Below are 16714 nucleotides of genomic sequence, written 5' to 3'. Positions count from 1 at the left end.
AAACCACTGCCTGGCAGTTTACAAAGTTCCATCACATTCATTATCTCATCCCATCTTCACAGTAACTGTAGAGGCTTTCACAGAGAAGCTAAGTATGGTGCAGAGGGCCTGAGACTTGTCCAAGGTTACACAGCCAGCAGATGGCAGAGGAGTCTTTCACTAAAAAATCCCAGCCCTGGGGCGCCTGGGTGGTACAGCGGTTAAGCGTCTGCCTTCGGCTCAGGGCGTGATCCCGGCGTTACGGGATCGAGCCCCACGTCAGGCTCTTCTGCTATGAGCCTGCTTCTTCCTCTCCCACTCCCCCTGCTTGTGTTCCCTCTCTCACTGGCTGTCTCTATCTCTGTTGAATAAATAAATAAAATCTTTAAAAAAAAAAAAAAAAAAAAAAATCCCAGCCCTTTGCCCTACCCCGGCTCCTGGGTTGAATGCTGACTTCCAGCTGCAGCGCCCTCTGCTGGTTGGAGGAGGAACAGAAGCCCTGGGAAGGTGGAATGATGAGCCCCACCCAGGCTGACCCAGCAGCCCGGGCTGCTCCCAGGTCTTGGACATGCCTTAATGGCTCTCTGTGTCATTCAGAATGCTCTCATACTGGTGAGCTCTTAATCTCCAGGAATTACATAGGCAGATGAGAGGTTTTGTTGCTTTTTAAAATTTTTGAAAACTAATTTTTCTGATTACAATACAGAGAAGAAAGTGACAGTCCCATAATTCTGGAGTGAACATTGTGGACATTCTAAAATATGACCACCAAGGAATTTTTCTATGGGCAAGGAATTTTTTTAAATAGCAATAGTGATGGGGTGCCTTGCAGGCACGGTCAGAAGAGCATGCAACTCTTGATCTCGGGGTTGAGTTCAAGCCCCACGTTGGGTGTAGAGATTACTTAAATAATAAATATTTTTTTTAAAAAAGAACAATAGCGGTTAGGGGCCTGGGCTCTAGGTTGAGACTTGGGTTATGTTACTAACTAGCTGTGTGACCTTGGGTAAGTTACTTAACCGGGCTGAGCTTCCATTTTCTCACGTGTGAAATGAGCATAATGGTAGTGCCTACCTTATAAGTATGAGGATTAAATGAGTTGCTGAAGGGAAGGGCTTGGATTGGTGGTCTAGTATTACCATTGTTACTGCCATTATTATTTGTGAGTGCCTACTATGTGTCAGGGGCCATGCCAGCCTCTTCACAGGGACTGTATCATTTAACACACTCATCAGCTCCCTGAGGTCATGTTATAATGATCTATATTCACAAATGAGGATTCTGAGGCTCAGAGAGGTGAGGTAACTTGCCCAAAGTCACAGAGCAAGGAAGTGGCAGAGTCAGGATTCTAACCCATGCCTGTCTGACTACAGAGCCTACCTTCTCAACCAGTAGTCTAACCTGCCCTCATTGCAGTGTGCTAGCTGTGCAGGCAAGTGTGCAGGTGATGCCCACCAGGATTCCCTCAGTTGGTCACAGGACACCCTGGAGATTTCCTCTCCGTCCCAGCCACAAGGCTCGTGTGCAGGGACAGCTCCCTAAGAAGCCCATAGGCCGATTAGCAGCTGAGGAAGGACTGGAGCCCAGGCCTCCAGCCTCTGTGCTGACCAGAGCTCTTTCCGTCGGCAGGACATCGAGAAGACCATGAGCACGGCTCTGCACGAGTTGCGGGAACTCGAGAGACAGAACACGGTCAAGCAGGCGCCAGATGTGGTGCTGGACACCCTGGAGCCCCTGAAGAACCCGCCAGGCCCCATCAGCTCGGAGCCCGCCAGCCCCCTGCACACCATCGTCATCCGCGACCCCGACGCCGCCATGCGCCGCAGCAGCAGCTCGTCCGCCGAGATGATGACCACCTTCAAGCCGGCCCTGTCCGCCCGTCTGGCCGGCGCGCAGCTGCGCCCGCCCCCCATGCGGCCCGTGCGGCCGGTGGTCCAGCATCGCTCGAGCAGCAGCAGCAGCTCGGGCGTGGGCAGCCCGGCCGTCACGCCCACCGAGAAGATGTTCCCCAACAGCTCAGCGGACAAGTCGGGCACCATGTGACCTGCAGGACGGGGCGGCACCGCCCTGGCCCGCCGAGCGTGGCCCGCCGCGGCTGAGGGTGGCCTCTGTGACTTCCGCGGCCGTCGCAGGGCTCCCGGCCTTGTCGGGCAGGGGCCGGAAGGTCGCCTGGGAGCGCGTCTGTGCGGAGCTGAGGCCCAGGCGCCGGCCGCAGCTCGCATTCAGCCAAGTGAATCCCACAGACCTCCCGTGCGTGAGCAGGCCCCCAGAAGGGTGCAGGTGCAGGAGCCGGAGGCCCCCCTGGAGCATCGCCTCGGATCGGGGCAGAATGTTCAATGGCTTCCCCGCATATGGTCACTGGAAAATGATTCTCTCGACATTCTCTCTGCATACATCAGTGTGTGTGTATATATCTGTGTGCATATATACACACGTACGTGTATGTATGTGTCTGTAGGTGTGTGTATATATATATATTTATGCATCTATATACATATACTAGATCTGGACACACGACTAAATGTATATAAGATCTCCTTTTTTCTTTTTATGAAACTTAGATTTACCTCAGACCCATGCCACCAAACACCTCCCGCTGAGTTACTTGGTGGGACTTGCAGGGACCTTTCTGGGAGAATTTAGAGGCCTCAGTGACTGCGAACGAAGCAATACACCACTAACCTGCAGAAAAACACACAAAAATAGTCTCCCACTGTCTCCAGAAGTCGTGGCCTTCCAGAACAGTCTGCCCCTCACGAAAGGGTGGGGCAGGCGGTACCCCAAGCAGGCTGCTCCTAGAGGTGGGGAACCCTTCACAGAACCCCCCCGTCCACCCCAGAGACCCTGCCTTTCCACCTGGAGGCCGAGGGCCAACTGTACCCCCAAAGGCACGGGAGGATGTTGGCGAGATGGCCCCGACCACAGCATCCATGTGTTTGTACGTAGAAAAAGGGGATAGTGAGAACCTAAGCCCTGTCGTAGCACAGTGTTCTGTGTGGTTGGGAAAAAGGAAAAACAAAAACTGGTGTGGAACACTTCAAAACCTAGACACGCTGTAGGAATAAACCTGTGGTAACTATAGAGGTTTAACTTATACCATTTTCAAAATATTTAATTTTTTCTTTTCTTCTTTCTACTAATTATACTGTGTCAGATCTGGAACTAAACAGGCAAGGAGGCTTTCAGTCATATCATCTTAATTTAAAATCAGTCCGTGACCCACTTTAGCTGGTGCCCTCCTGCCTGAGGCACAGGAGCCTCTCAGCTGGGGCCAGAGAGGAGCCATCCTTGGCACTTTCTGTCCCAGAAAACACTCGGTTGAGTTTATGCAGGTAAAATGGCTTCCCTCTCTCCCCTTCCCTTCCCGACCCCTGCCCCCCCAACCTTCCCCCACCACCTCCAGAGCATTTAATGTAATTGCAAATATGGTGATAGAACTGAGGTCAGTGACTTTTAGGAATTAGGAGCTAGACTCTGCCTCTGAGCTGGGAAAAGGCCTTCTGGATCACTCTTGTTTCTTTTTACTTCCTCTTTTGATCTCTTCATTTTCCAGAGATAGGCTGTTTCTGGCTAATGGACTACAGGCGAATCACATCCTATGGGGACCACTTTGATTCATCCCCTTATACCAAGCCAAGGATCTCTTCCTTATTGTTCTGAAGCTTTCTCTCTCTCTCCTGAGGCCTCTGAGTGCATCTTCATGGCTGTGGTTTGGAATCAAAAGTCCTGTGTTTGAGTCCCAGCCCCACCCCATAGGAGCTGTGGGACTTGGGGCATGTCACTCCACCTCATTGAGCCCCAGTTTACTGCTCCACAAAATGAAGGTAATAAAGGTAAAATGTAAATGAGCAAGCTCTGTAAGCTGGAAAGCACTGTGCCAACACAATTGCTCTTTTTAGTATCATTAGTAAGGTAAGTCTTTTAGATCAAAACCCATCCAGGACCTTCCCTTTGAAGCCTCCTAATGGCATTTGGGAACTGGGCAGTGGAATTTTCCAAACAGTTTCATAAGAGCCCTGAAGCACAGCCCTACAGAGATACCAGCTACTAATGCTTGAAATTCTGTCATTACCATTTCACCCCACTGGATTAAGTTTTGCCCTCTCCTCTGGTCCTCCATAAAAATGTAAATACACCCCAGGGGGAGGGACCTATTAGGTCACTAATACCTGGGTGTGTAGGAGTGGTAAGCCATTCTGTCTCTACGGAGGGATTGGCAGTTTGCACACTCAGTTTGGAAAAGTCGAGAAAGGGCACAAAAAGAGTGCCAGGGAGAGGTCAGTGACAAACTTGACCTTCCTTGTTTAGCTTACAACCAGCCCTTCCGTTTGAGCTCCCGGAAATGAAAGAGCCACAGAACCAGCTAGGAGCCCCTCTGTCTTTGAGCAGATGACGACATCCCCGTTTTACAGCTTAGGAAAGAAAGCAAGGCCTTGGGATGTGCTGTGACGTGCCCAAGATTTAATGGATGGCTGAGAGTGAGGGCCGTGTCAGGCACTTACCTGCGAGGACGCTGTGCCGTCCAGCCAGGACACAGGCTTCTCATTCTACCCCAGAGATACTCCCAGACCTTAAACGCTGTAGCCTCTGTGTGAAATGTCACATTCTCTGCCATGACTACCAGACAAAAAGCGAAAATCGGAGTTGACAAATCTGTTGCCTGATAAATAGAACACCAGTCAGACCATGTGGGTTTTCCTATGAATCGACTGCATTTTTTCCTTACTGAAAATGGATGTGCCCTTAACCAAATTACCTGCAGGCAGAGCCTTCCTTAGCTGTTTTCTTTAAGCACCTGTTTTTCCACTGGGAAACGGCTGATGAGTTCACATTTAGGGAAGCTCACACCCCACTCATCCAGCCCCAGATCTGTCCCTTGACGCAGAACCAAGTGGAAAAATCCTTTCCTGCGCCACCCCCACCCCCACTTCCTCATCTGGCACTATGCATGTCTCCGCCACCCTCTACGCGCACCCCGGCCCACCCACGGTCACTGGGCATTGGCATTCTCTTCCTGACTCCTGCCTGTGTTAGTCCACTATATATTGTTGTATTTGCTTAAATGCTGGAAAGTAACTGTTAAAATGTGAAATTGTAATTTAAAAAGGCTACGATTAAATTATAGCCAATGCCACTCACCAAATCTTTGCACCTAGTAGCTAGATCAATGTAAAAAACAAATACCAGAAACCTAACTGTACAGTGAGTGTGGGGGAAATGTAGTAACCTAGTTAGTAGTCCTCAATATAACCAATTGTACAAGGGGGAGTTTGTTTACCTACTTGTTCATCGCCATTACTGAGAGCTATACTGATCAGTTCGTTGATAACGGGCATTTTATTTTTTTCTTCACAGAACGATTTCTTTTCTTAACCTTCGACTTACCCTGAGGTCAAGCCTTTTGTCTTTACGTGTAACCGATGTTTAGTCTATTTTAGGAATGAACCAGCAAGATGTTCATTTAAAACTGACCAAAGACAATTCATTCCTGGTCTAGTTTCCTGGGCCTTGGGGCCCAGCCGCCGCTAAAGACCTTTCTCCGATAAAATTGAGAACAAGCCGTGCTTCCTACCCCACTCTCCCTCTCTCCCTTTATTCCCCCTTCCTCTTAAAGAGCTGCTCTGAGCTGTGGGATTCTATGAAAAATTCTTGCCTTTCCTTGTTTTCAGTGCTAACGATTTCTCACCTTGAAGCGCCTTTTGAACCCCGGACAGAGCGCACAACTGGAGGGAAGTGTAAGCTTGGGAGTTAGACTTGGGAGTCTTTTCTCTGAGGTCACCAGGCCAAGGGACAGGAGAGAAATGGATTCCCAAGGGATGAAAGGTTTCTATTCTACGAAGAAATCCGAGTGGGAAGAGACGCAGGGACACGGAGCCCGCGCTGGGCTCCCGGCTGGAACCAGCAGTTCAGAGATCTGCCTTATAAACACTTCAGAACTGGTTTGTGGTACGCAAAGGGGAGCCAGTGTGGGCAAGGGCCTTTACGTGGGGCTGGCTTCTCTGTTGGAGTCCCTTGGAGTGCCTTGTTGGGTATATTTCTTTCTCATTCAGGAGGCATGAATGCAGAGGACTTCCTGTGGCCTGGTCGCTCCTTGGCACTCAGCACACGTACACGGCTGATGGAAAACCACAAGGACTAATGTAATGGTTCTTCCTCTCAGTCTTTCTATTCGTAACTTTTCACACATCCAGATGGTTCCACACAAGAGCAAATGCCTCATTCTCCTGAGCATCCCAGAAAGAAGAATGGCTGGCTCACAACCATGGCAGGGGGCCCTGTTGGGCTTGGGAGGACGGGCGGGGAGGACAAGGCAGGAGGGGGTGAGCGAGGTGTTGCTTAGCTGATTTTCTGCTATGCAGAGCTAATGCTGACATTTCATGTCAACTTCCCCGGTTCTCTGGGGCCTCCTCTCTTCGGAGCAGCCGTGTAGAGAATTCCCCACATACCCAAAGCTGTCCAGGAGAGCCGAGAGAAGGGACTTCGCTGTGGTGTCGGACTCCTCCTGGCTTCTCTGAGGTCGATCTGCCAGCGTCCCGCTGTCCCATCCTCTGGGACTGGCCGAATGGCCACTGCTGCCCCTTGCCGACACCTCCTTCCTGTGTGAACTGTCCCAGGCAAATAACAAAGCTGCTCCTTGAACCAGAGCAACCAGAGTGCACTTTGCCTTCCTTAGATGGAAGTAGATTCTGGCTAGAGTTGCGGCTCAGACTCTAGTTCTGGGCGGTGTGACTGTTTACACGGTTTGGCAATAGATTTGGTTTCTGATTGCTTCAGAGTGGCTGGTCAATTTAGTTTCCTTTGGTTTCCTTCCTCCCCAAACTGTGTCAGGAAAAAAACAAACCGAAAACAACCCTAGGAAATTGCTGGTTGCCTGTCCCCACGTGATGATAAGTGTCGCCCTCTTCCAGATTTTGTTTCTCTACCTTAACGACCAAACGCCCGTCCTATAGAGTGTCTGATTGGATCCTCTGTTGCGTATTCTGATGGTGCCTGCTGGTTTGACGTGGAGCTATCCTGTGAAATAAAACAGCTTAACTTTTCTCAAACATGCTCCTGTGGCTTTTTGGAAGGGTGAGGTGGCACGTGGGGGGTGGGGAGGTCCCAGAGGGGTGTTTCTGTGTGCTTCCTCCAGGAACCGTCCCTGAAATCTCCCTTCTCTCAGACCCAACGGGGAAGGCCAAGGGTCCAAGGAGGACTGCTTCAATGGTAGAGCTGATTGAGAAAGGTCACGGTGGGAGGCCCTCTGGGAAGGCGGAAGCTGGAAATGTCAAAGCAAGGGCAAATGGGAAAAGGAGCTGTCATCTGCAATAGTGCCTTCAGAAGTTTGAGACAGGTCACCAGAGGCCACAGGATACTGAGTTCCCTGTGAAGGCATATGCAACATTTTAGCATTTGTGTCTTCACACATGTGATACTATCCCTTGGATTTTTTTTTTAATCTGTGTGTGTGTGTGTGTGTGAAGTGTTTATTCATCACTTATTTCTGTCCCAGGCGCTACATTAAAGCCCTTCACATGCATTTTCTAATCAGATTCTCAAAACGGCTGTTGAAGGTAAGTACCCTTCTTAAATCCCATTCTGCAGATGGGGAAACCGAGGCTCTAAGAGGTGAGGTGGCTCGCCCATGGTTAGCCTAGGAAGCGAAGGAGCCCAATCTGACTCCAAAGCCGCGCTCTGCACAAGTTCACTGTACTGCCTGTCATTGAGCATGCCCGTTACACCAGCATTGGAGGTGGGATCCCGCAATTAAGGTAGCTTGCGGCCCGCTGCAGTCCAAGAAGGCTCTGGACCTTTCCTTTCTGATGAACTCTCTAGTGGATTTTCAAGCAGGGGCTTCTTTGCGGAAGAGAACGAGGTCGTCTGCCGGCCTCAGGGAATCCATTAGTCTCACCCTAAGCTCTCAGTGCTCAGTGCTGGCCTTAAGCTAATTCCAGATTCCAGTACTGTGAGACCCTCTGACAGGCTACATTTTATATGCATTCCATCCGCTGTTCACTTGCTCGTAGCAACCGTGCTCCCTTGACAGCCTCAGCTCAGAGGCCTCTCGTGACTCAGCAAGAGTGTAGGAAGTACCTTTGTGTGCAGCATACCCCGAGTGAGCTTCTGGGGAAACAGGCGGGTAAGACCCAGTTCCTACCCTCAAGCTACCCACAGTCTAATTGCGCAAAATAATCCCTCCAGGATTCTGAAGTCAACTTTGACTCCTTACAACAATGATCACTAGGACAGTGTCTTTGTGCCTGGAGGCACAAAGAAAGGGCACATTTTAAGTGCTTGTCTGCTTTGCTAGTAGCCACAAAGCAGTCGGTTGCTGCACTGTCCGCTTCTGGGAATACCTGTTAAAGACCTTGTTTGCTAGTGACGAACTATCCAATCCAAACAGCTTTTTAAAAGAGAATTTATTGGCTCACGTATCTGGAAACTCTAGGCTAGGACTGGCTTCAAATACAAGAGGACACGAGAATGTGAGTGTTGCCTCCAGGCTGGGGTTCCCTGCTTCCCTCTGGTTGGCTCTCCTCAGCTCTGCGTGTTAACCTCACACTCACACAGGCTGTCTGGGATCTCTGCAGAGGCTCCTTTTGTCTGCACCTCCTGTCAATGCAATGCAGGTCTTAGGTTTGCTTCACACTGGCCGGAACTGAGCTGCGGTTTGCTGCCGAAGCAGGCCTGAGGGGTAGGACAGACCAATGGGCCTAAGCAATGCCTGGTTCCCGGGGTGGCATCGACCCCCCACCCCAAACCCTGTGTTAGTAAACAATAGCCGCCCAAACGCGATCCTAGGATCTGTCCTCATCCTTTAGACCCATAATAAATGATAAATGGAGGTTGTTTTCAGTGATTACAGTTTAGAGTGATTAGTTATGCAACAAGAGCTAACCGATACCCTAGAAAAATGTCCATGTAAATACCCTAAAACTTTGTAGTTATGCGTGGACTGCAGATCAGCTTAATGATAAAGCTAATACTCACGGAGTGCCTACTCTAATGCTCTTCCTAAGAAAACGTACAAAATACTTCACATACTTCACATCGAACCCCTAAAACCACCCGCAGGGGTGAATTACATTCATATCCCTATTTTATACACGAGGAAATGGATGTGGGTCCAGTCCGGGATTCCGTAACTGCTCCAGGGCCAGAGCCCAAACCTGTCCCCTCTGCCGCCCTGCTGCCAGACGAAATGTACGAACCACCTACTGGTTCAGCCCTTCCAGGCCAGGCAGGATTATGTGGTCCCCAGAATCCTGAATGTAGGGAGGCCTCATTGCCCCTACAACACCTTCAGATTAAAGTGTATATGCCAGCTTCTCCTGGAAACCCATGATGAACTCTATTATTTATCAATTTCTTTTGAAGTCTAATATTGAGGAGAGTGATTATGAGGGACTTTTAGCATTAGTGCCATATTTATTTTCTTTCTCTCTCTCTCTCTCTCTCTCTTTTTTTTTTTACTCCGACTCCCCAAAGAACATACGGATTTATAGTAGAGGAGATGTTCATTTTCCAGATGGGGATGCTGAGGAACAGAGAGGAGCCAGGACTTGCCCAAAGTGCCAGGATCACAAGAAGGGAGAGAAGACACCTCTGGCTTTCTTGGCCCTGGGCCCGTGTTCCCTGAGATCTAGCTACTCTCCCCAACACCCACCCGTACCATACCCGACTCCCATGTTCTGCATTGGCTGGGTGATCTTGGTGAGCTTTAGGGCATGGGTGCAAGTGCAAAGGCCCTGGGTTCAGGCAGACTTGAGCGTGGCTCCCAGCCGTGACTTGTATCAGCTGGTTGAGCTTGGCAAGTGACAAACCTCCCAGAGCCGCTGTTTCCTCAGGAATGTGGGGCTAATGAGAGACTACTTCTCAGGGTGGTTTGAAGTCTGGAAGGTAAGAGCTAGGTAACATGCCCAAGCCATCCAAGCACTCCACAAATGCTGCTGTATCAGTCCCTGTCACTTCTTCCCATTGAAGAGGTGTTGCTGCACCTGCCACTGTCTGAGACAGGAAGAGTCCTGGTAGAGCATCTGATGAGTGGTTGAGCCAAATGAGCGTTAAGGAAAGCCCTGAGCTAGGGTCCTGCCATCTGCTGGCTGCCAGATTCAGAGCAGATCCAGTCCCAGGGCTGGGTCTCCGTTTTCTCATCTATAAAATAAGATGGCTGGGGTATTGATCTTGACTATTTCTTCCAAATCTGAGGGCTCACTTGGTGTCTTGGCAGAAGGCTGCAGAAACACACATGGGAAATGGCAACCATCCCCTGCCATGCCCACCATGCTGTTCACAGGGAACATCCTACCACCCCTGTGGCTTCAGTGGCCGCGTTTGGTGTCATGTCACCCCATCTCCTGGCCCCAACTGATTGGGCCAAGAATGGCAGTTGAGCCAAAGGCAGTTGATGGTGGATTGGTTAGTAACCTTGGCCCTTGATAAGTTGGGTCAATAAATGGCTTTTTTAAGGACGTGTGAGCTGCAAGTAAGAAAATGACGTGTTAGCCGGATGAGGGGAAGATGCATGGCCACAGTGATGAGGAGATTGGAGGCAAGGACGTGACCCTTATGGACCATATGGGGGTTGGAGTCAAGAGGGAGGAGACTCGGTGAACATGAGAAAGCCCATGGGTCTGGTGAGACACATGGAAGCAACCATGGCCTTTGAGAGCCAAACCATCTGCTACCCGCCCCATGCCTCTTCTTCACTGGAAGGCCTTACACTCAGTGCCTTTACTTGGAGTAACTTGAGTAGGTTTCTCTTGCAACCGACAGGAAAGAGAGGAAGGCAGGGTAATAGCCAGCATGTTTGGAGTGCTTACTATGTTTCAGGCATTTTCCTCTGCACTTTCACATGTAAATTAACCATTCATCCTTTCGACTGGCCTATAGAGTAGGTTCTATTGTTATTCCCAGTTTACTCAGGAGGAAATAGCACAAAGAGGGTAAGAACTTACCATCAGACTGCTGCTAGGAGGTCAGAGCTGGGGTCCCCACCTGGACAGTCGCACGCTGCAGCCGGGTCTCTGCTGTTCTCTCCCAGGGCAGAGGACCAGACGGGACCCTGGGCATGACTCGGAACAGAGCACAGCATGTAACTATGAGCTTCACTGGTCTGGGTGTGACTGACCCGAGCTACCTCCCCCCGGGGGGCCTTTGCGCCTGGCCCTGGGACAGATGGGGTGGGGATGCACCCATGGGCTGCTCCTGGCTGTTGCTCAGTCAACCTCAGGAAAAGAAGACGGGAGGGATTCAAGGTTCTCCCAGGCCATCTTGCCTCGGCCTGTGGCCAGGGGCCAGGTGTCCCCTCTGACATGAATGAACATCTCGTACTAGACAATTCTCTAGAGCAAGGGGACGTATGGATAGTGGAGGAAGCCTTCCTAAGACCCTCCTCACAGACACCTATCCCCCACCCTAGCCATGGACCCAGCTGCTGCGTCGGTGCCCGCAGTGCAGGGGCCCCATGCCTGGAGTGGCCGTGCAAGGCCCTTTAGCAGTGGAGGGATGTGGAGAAGGACAAGGGGGTGGGGGGCACCAAAATGAGACCACGACTACCAGCAGGTGGCTTTCCTTCTGGTAGTGAGTGCTGATTGTGTTTAAATGAGGGATGCTAGGAAGAGGCAGAGGGGAAGAAATTTCCAGGCCTCTTGGGCTACCTCAAGAAGTCCAGCCTGGATTTTGAGAAGCAAATAATGAGAGAGAGGGATGTTTTCCAGAACCAGCACCAGGCAAATCATAGCCCGCTCACCTGTGGCCTCCCGAATCTCCACTCCAAATCCTGCAAGGCCCCACGGCACTGGCCCCTGCCCATCTGGCCCACCTCGCCTCCTCCCCCTCCTTGTCACTCTCCACCTGAGCCCTCCTCTCCTTGGACCCACTGAGGGCCACAGGCTTCAGGGCCTTTGTCCTCACTTAGCCCTCTGCCTGCCACGCTCCCGCCCAGCCTCGTCTCCCCACTGCTGCCTCCTCTTCCCTACGGTTTCTGTTCGAATGTCATTGCCTCACCGGGGCCTCCCCTGACCATCTTCCTAAAGCTGCCCCAGCCACCATCAGGCTAATTTGTTTTATTTTCCTTATTGCACCTATCATCATTGCAATTTATTTTTTTACCTATGTATAGTCTTTCTCCTCCAAACTAGAACGTTTACAATGTTCGAAAATCCGGAGTTCTATTTGTCCACACTATCTCCGGACGGTGGTGTGGTGTTTAGCACCTAGTAAATGTTCAATGGATATGTATGCACAAAATGAATATTCGTGCACAACTGGGGGCAAATGCCATTTCTGAGCGAGGAGCTCGCGGTAATTAAATGAAATCGCATCTTCGGCTGTCATTCACTCATTTAACAGATTGCTCTTGGGCACCTACTGTGTGCCAGGCATTGAGCTGGGTACTGGAGACATAGCTGTACACGAACCAGACCAATATCCCTTTGGAGCTCATGGTCAAACGCTGGAGATCAAACAATGACAACAAGGAAACAGGAAACACCAAGGGTATGCGGAGGGAGGATGTTGGGGGCCGCTTTAGACTGGGAGGCTGGGGAAGCCCCTCCAAGGAGAAGAAGTTCGAATTGGAACAGAAGCCTGAGAAGGAGGCCACCATGAGCAGGGGTGAGGGTGGGTTTGGACCGGGGAACGAACATCACGGTCAAATGGCCTGAGGTGAGAAAGAGCCTGGCACATGAAAATGGAGAAGGCCAGTGTGGGGCTGCAGAGGTGAGAGATGAGAAAACGGGCTGGCAGGGAGGAGAGCGTATACAGAGTCCTTTTGAGAACTTTGTTCTAAGAGCAGGAAGAAGCCTTTGAAAGGTTTTAATAGGGGCATTACTTGATCCTATTTGTTGCTGTTAAAAAGTGATGTCTGGCTTCTAGATTACAGCTACTTTTTAACAATGGAAGTTTGGGTGATGATTGGAGATTCAAGTATTGTGTGGGCCCAGGTCATAATGAATCTGCTTCTCTTCGCCTGACGTCTGATGGTGGAGGAGGGGCAATTGTTGTTATTTATGGACCATGAGCAATAGAGGAGTGAAAGTCCCAGAATTTTCTCTGATTGGTCTGGCTTGAGTCACAAGCTTCCCATGAACCAATCTCTGAATGGAGGGACCTTACTGTCATTGACCAGGTTTAGTGCTTTGGCCATTTTTGAACTAGTGGTTGGTACATGAGCCTTGCCTGACCACCTGGTTGAGAATACGGTAAGAGTGGTTCTCTGAAAGGAAGAGATGGATTCTATTATCAGAAAAATGATGCTAGGCAACCAGATCCCAGGAGCCAATCAGGAACCCCATGGTCCAGGGGGTGCTCTTGAGAAATGCATTCAGAACATAATCTTGGCCCTTCTTGCCACCCTTCCATGGGTTCACAGACTCCTGTCAATGGTAGGACGACACACTCTCTCTATAGCAAAATGCTTTGTCTTTCTGCAGCACCCGTTGTCAAAGAAGGGCACAGTGGATATGAATAGGACTCATGGATTTGAATGAGGACTGCCTGGGTTTAAATCCTGGCCTCCCCTCCTTGCCAGCTGAGAAACCTCAGAAGAGTTCTTTACTAGCTCTGTTCCTCAGTTTCCTCAGCCTGAAAGTAGAGACAGTGACAGTATTTTCTTTGCAGGCTTGTTGAGAGAAGTAAGTCAGTACAGGTAGAACGCATGGGATAGTGCTGAACACAGAGAAAATCCTCAATCCTATAATTACGACCTTGCTTTTTGGACAGTCTTAATGCCAGTGCCCCAGTCTCAAGGCCACAGTCATCATTTCCCCCCGTAGACCCAGGGCCTTCATGTAAATCAGACCAGCTGCCTGCCTGCTTCCATCCCAGGGCTCCACAGGGGAACAGGGAGAGACCTAAATATGTTCACATCGAGCACCTTCTACGTGCCAGACGCTGTTCTAAGCAATTTATATAGACTCTCTCATTCTTTCCCAACAGAAAAGCTATAAGGTATGAACTCTGCTTAGCCTCATGAGGTTCAGAAAGGTAAAGGAACTTGCCCAAGATCATATAGTTGGTAAGTGTGTAAGCCTGAATGCGTTTGGAAGAGGTCAACAGACATCATGCAAATGGCAGCTCCCCACTCCCCGAGCCTCAGCGTCCATATTAATGTCTTTGTTTCCAGCATGCCCAGCCAAGGCCTCCATTCCAGTGACATGACATCAAACATAGAGACACCCATGTTAGCACGGACCCCCTCCCTCCCAGGACAGAGGCTCCTGGTGACACCCGGTCCCCGTCCCCAGATACACGAGTGCCTGCGGGAGGGAGAGGAGAGGGGTGAATTTGACTCTTTATCCCCTGTAGGTCCAGCTCAGTGTCCTTTAGTAAGTTGGTGCTCACTAAAGATGGACTAGATGCAAGGATGGTGAAGTAAATGAATAAAGAATGAATGGGGTGACGACTCCTCTGCATTTCCAACTCACAGCCTGGGCGCACATCCAGCTCAGTACTCTACTGCCCCCATGTGGCCACTTGTAAAATGTCAGGTAGGATCGATGGTCTCCAACTTTTGGTGTGAAAAATTTCAAACGCGCAGAAGAAAACAGGGAATAGTATACTTAACCCATTATATCTATCCTTGCTTTAACAATTATTTGAATTTTTCTGAATTTGCTTTATCTTTTTAAAATGTCAAATAAATCACCGATATCATGGCACTTTACTGTGAAGTACATCAGCATGTATCTCTACAAACGATATTTTCTACATACTGACAATCCCATCATCAACCTAATGAAATTAATAATACTTTCTCAATATAATGTAATACATAATTCATATTCAAAGTTCATTGATTGTTCACAAAAATTTCTTTGAAAGGTTAGTTTGTTCAAATCAGGGTCCAAACAAGGGTATAACAGGGTTATGGCTATGAAGTCTTTTTTATTCTAGAACAGTGACTTCTGCTCATGACCTGTTGAATTACTCTGACTCGTTTTCTTGTGAAATGCCCCATGGTCTGGATTTGTCTGATTGCTTTCTCAATTCCCCAGTTGCTGTCCTCCACATAAGTGTTGAAAACTACAAGTTGGGTCCAAATGTTCGATTAGAGTCAGGCTCACCATTTTTGGGAGGCCTGCCCATATTGTGTCCCAACTGGAAGTGCTTGGCCTGTGGTACCCACTTCTACAGACGATAAGATTGACCAGTAGGTTTAAGGTGGATTCACCCTCATCCCTCCATTGAAAAGCTGAGTTTTCTCTATGAACCGCAAGTAAATTGTGGTCTGACCATTTGGAACCTGATAAATATCCAGTTCTATTAGTTTTGACACCTTCCTTATTTGAGGACACAAGAAGATGCTCCAGGCTCATCTTGCACCTCTTCTGCTCCCAGACCTCAAATCAGCCATGTCTCTAAGGAGCCTGGGTTCCTTTCCGTGGAAACAGTATTTAGAGACCACAGTCTGTGCGCTAGATCGCAACGGAGGTGAGATTGGAGCCCAGGCAGCCTGACTTCAGAGCTAGTGCTCTTAACCTCCACACGCTCTGGTTAATAATGTGTATTAGTGACAATGACAGTAATAATTGTGACTTTTACTCCTACTGCCAGAGCCACTGTGAGATGCCCTGCTAGATGCTTCCCAACATCTAAAAAACATAATCATTATGGCAACCCTCAGAGATAGGCTTTCTTATTCTTACCTTACAGAAAAGGAAACTGAGGCTCTGAAAGATAAGTGGCTTATGTAAGTTCACATGGTAAGTGGAAGGGCGTGGATGCAAATTGGGGTCTGTGTGACTCTCAGTCCTGTCCCTGAGACAATAGAGACCATATTGGTTGGTGAGAATTCTGCCTTTGGTGGGGATACTTGGGTGGCTCAGTTGGTTAAGTGTCTGCCTTTGGCTCAGGTCATGATCCCAGCATCCTGGGATCGAGTCCTGCATTGGGGTCCCCGCTCAGCAGGGAGCCTGCTTCTCCCTCTGCCTACTGCTCCCCGTATTTGTACTCTCTCTAATAAATAAAGTCTTTTAAAAAATCATTCTTTGGTGATTTCCACCCTGTCTCCTTTCGTTGCTTCCTTGCTTTGCTCCCTTTGCCCCAGGTGCTCCCTGCATCCCAGGGCCCCACAGCCCCAACGCTCATTTGGCATCTTTCCAGGGGATCTGACCGGTGAGTGCTTGTGGGGCCCCTTCTGCATTTACAGCTGTGCTAGGGCATGGATGGTCCTGTTGGGAGACTAAGTCATTGCCACAGAGTGTCTTTGAGGTGCAACCTGCTTTAGCACCCCAGAGGAACATTCAACTCTCCCAGGGGGCTCTGGGAATCTAATAGCCTTTAAGAACCAAAGAATTGGAGCTTGAATGGGGGATGTGTATCCGGATATTAGGACAGATGGTGGAGGCACAGAACTCAGCAACACATCCTTCAATTTGTTCCTGGTAGGGAGGAATGGCTGGAAGACTGCAGAGAGAAGAGTTGAGTACGAGTTGTTCTTCACAAGAAGGGCTGTCATGCCCCTAGGACCCATAAAGTCTGCCAGCAGATCAGAAGCAGAGTGGAGATAAGTTTTGCATCAGAGAGCTGGAGAAGACTGGTATGGGGGAAGACGAGGGACCAATAAGACTAGGGCTCCCACAGTTCTGTGTCTGGGGGCTCCGAAGCAGGGTCCAGGCAGGGAGAAGACTCCCGTGGAGGGCCACTGTGATTTTTGCTGTCTGTAGCAGTTAGCCGTTGTGGCTGTGTAACAAACCGCTCCCAAACTTAGTGGCTGAAGAGAAACAACGTTGATTATTTACCATGAGCCTGT

At 49.6% G+C, this 16714-nt stretch overlaps 1 protein-coding gene across 5 annotated transcripts in view; it reads left to right on the top strand.

Annotated features, from left to right (window-relative positions):
- SRGAP3 (SLIT-ROBO Rho GTPase activating protein 3) overlaps window positions 1-7025 on the top strand; it is a 250454-nt gene extending 243429 nt beyond the window's left edge. For 3 of the 5 annotated variants that reach the window (XM_019800883.2, XM_034658695.1, XM_034658697.1), the window contains one exon: window positions 1609-7025. In XM_019800883.2, the coding sequence (XP_019656442.2) occupies window positions 1609-2022 (414 nt within the window). In that variant the 3' untranslated portion in view covers window positions 2023-7025. The remainder of the gene's footprint in view (window positions 1-1608) is intronic. The other 2 variants (XM_034658696.1, XM_034658698.1) reach the window with 2 other exon arrangements.
- The last annotated feature ends 9689 nt before the right edge of the window (window positions 7026-16714 follow it).

Source organism: Ailuropoda melanoleuca, chromosome 4 (genome assembly GCF_002007445.2).
Source record: "Ailuropoda melanoleuca isolate Jingjing chromosome 4, ASM200744v2, whole genome shotgun sequence".
Lineage (NCBI taxonomy): Eukaryota > Metazoa > Chordata > Mammalia > Carnivora > Ursidae > Ailuropoda > Ailuropoda melanoleuca.
Note: the sequence above shows the minus strand (reverse complement) of the source record. Positions and strands in the feature narration are given on the sequence as shown.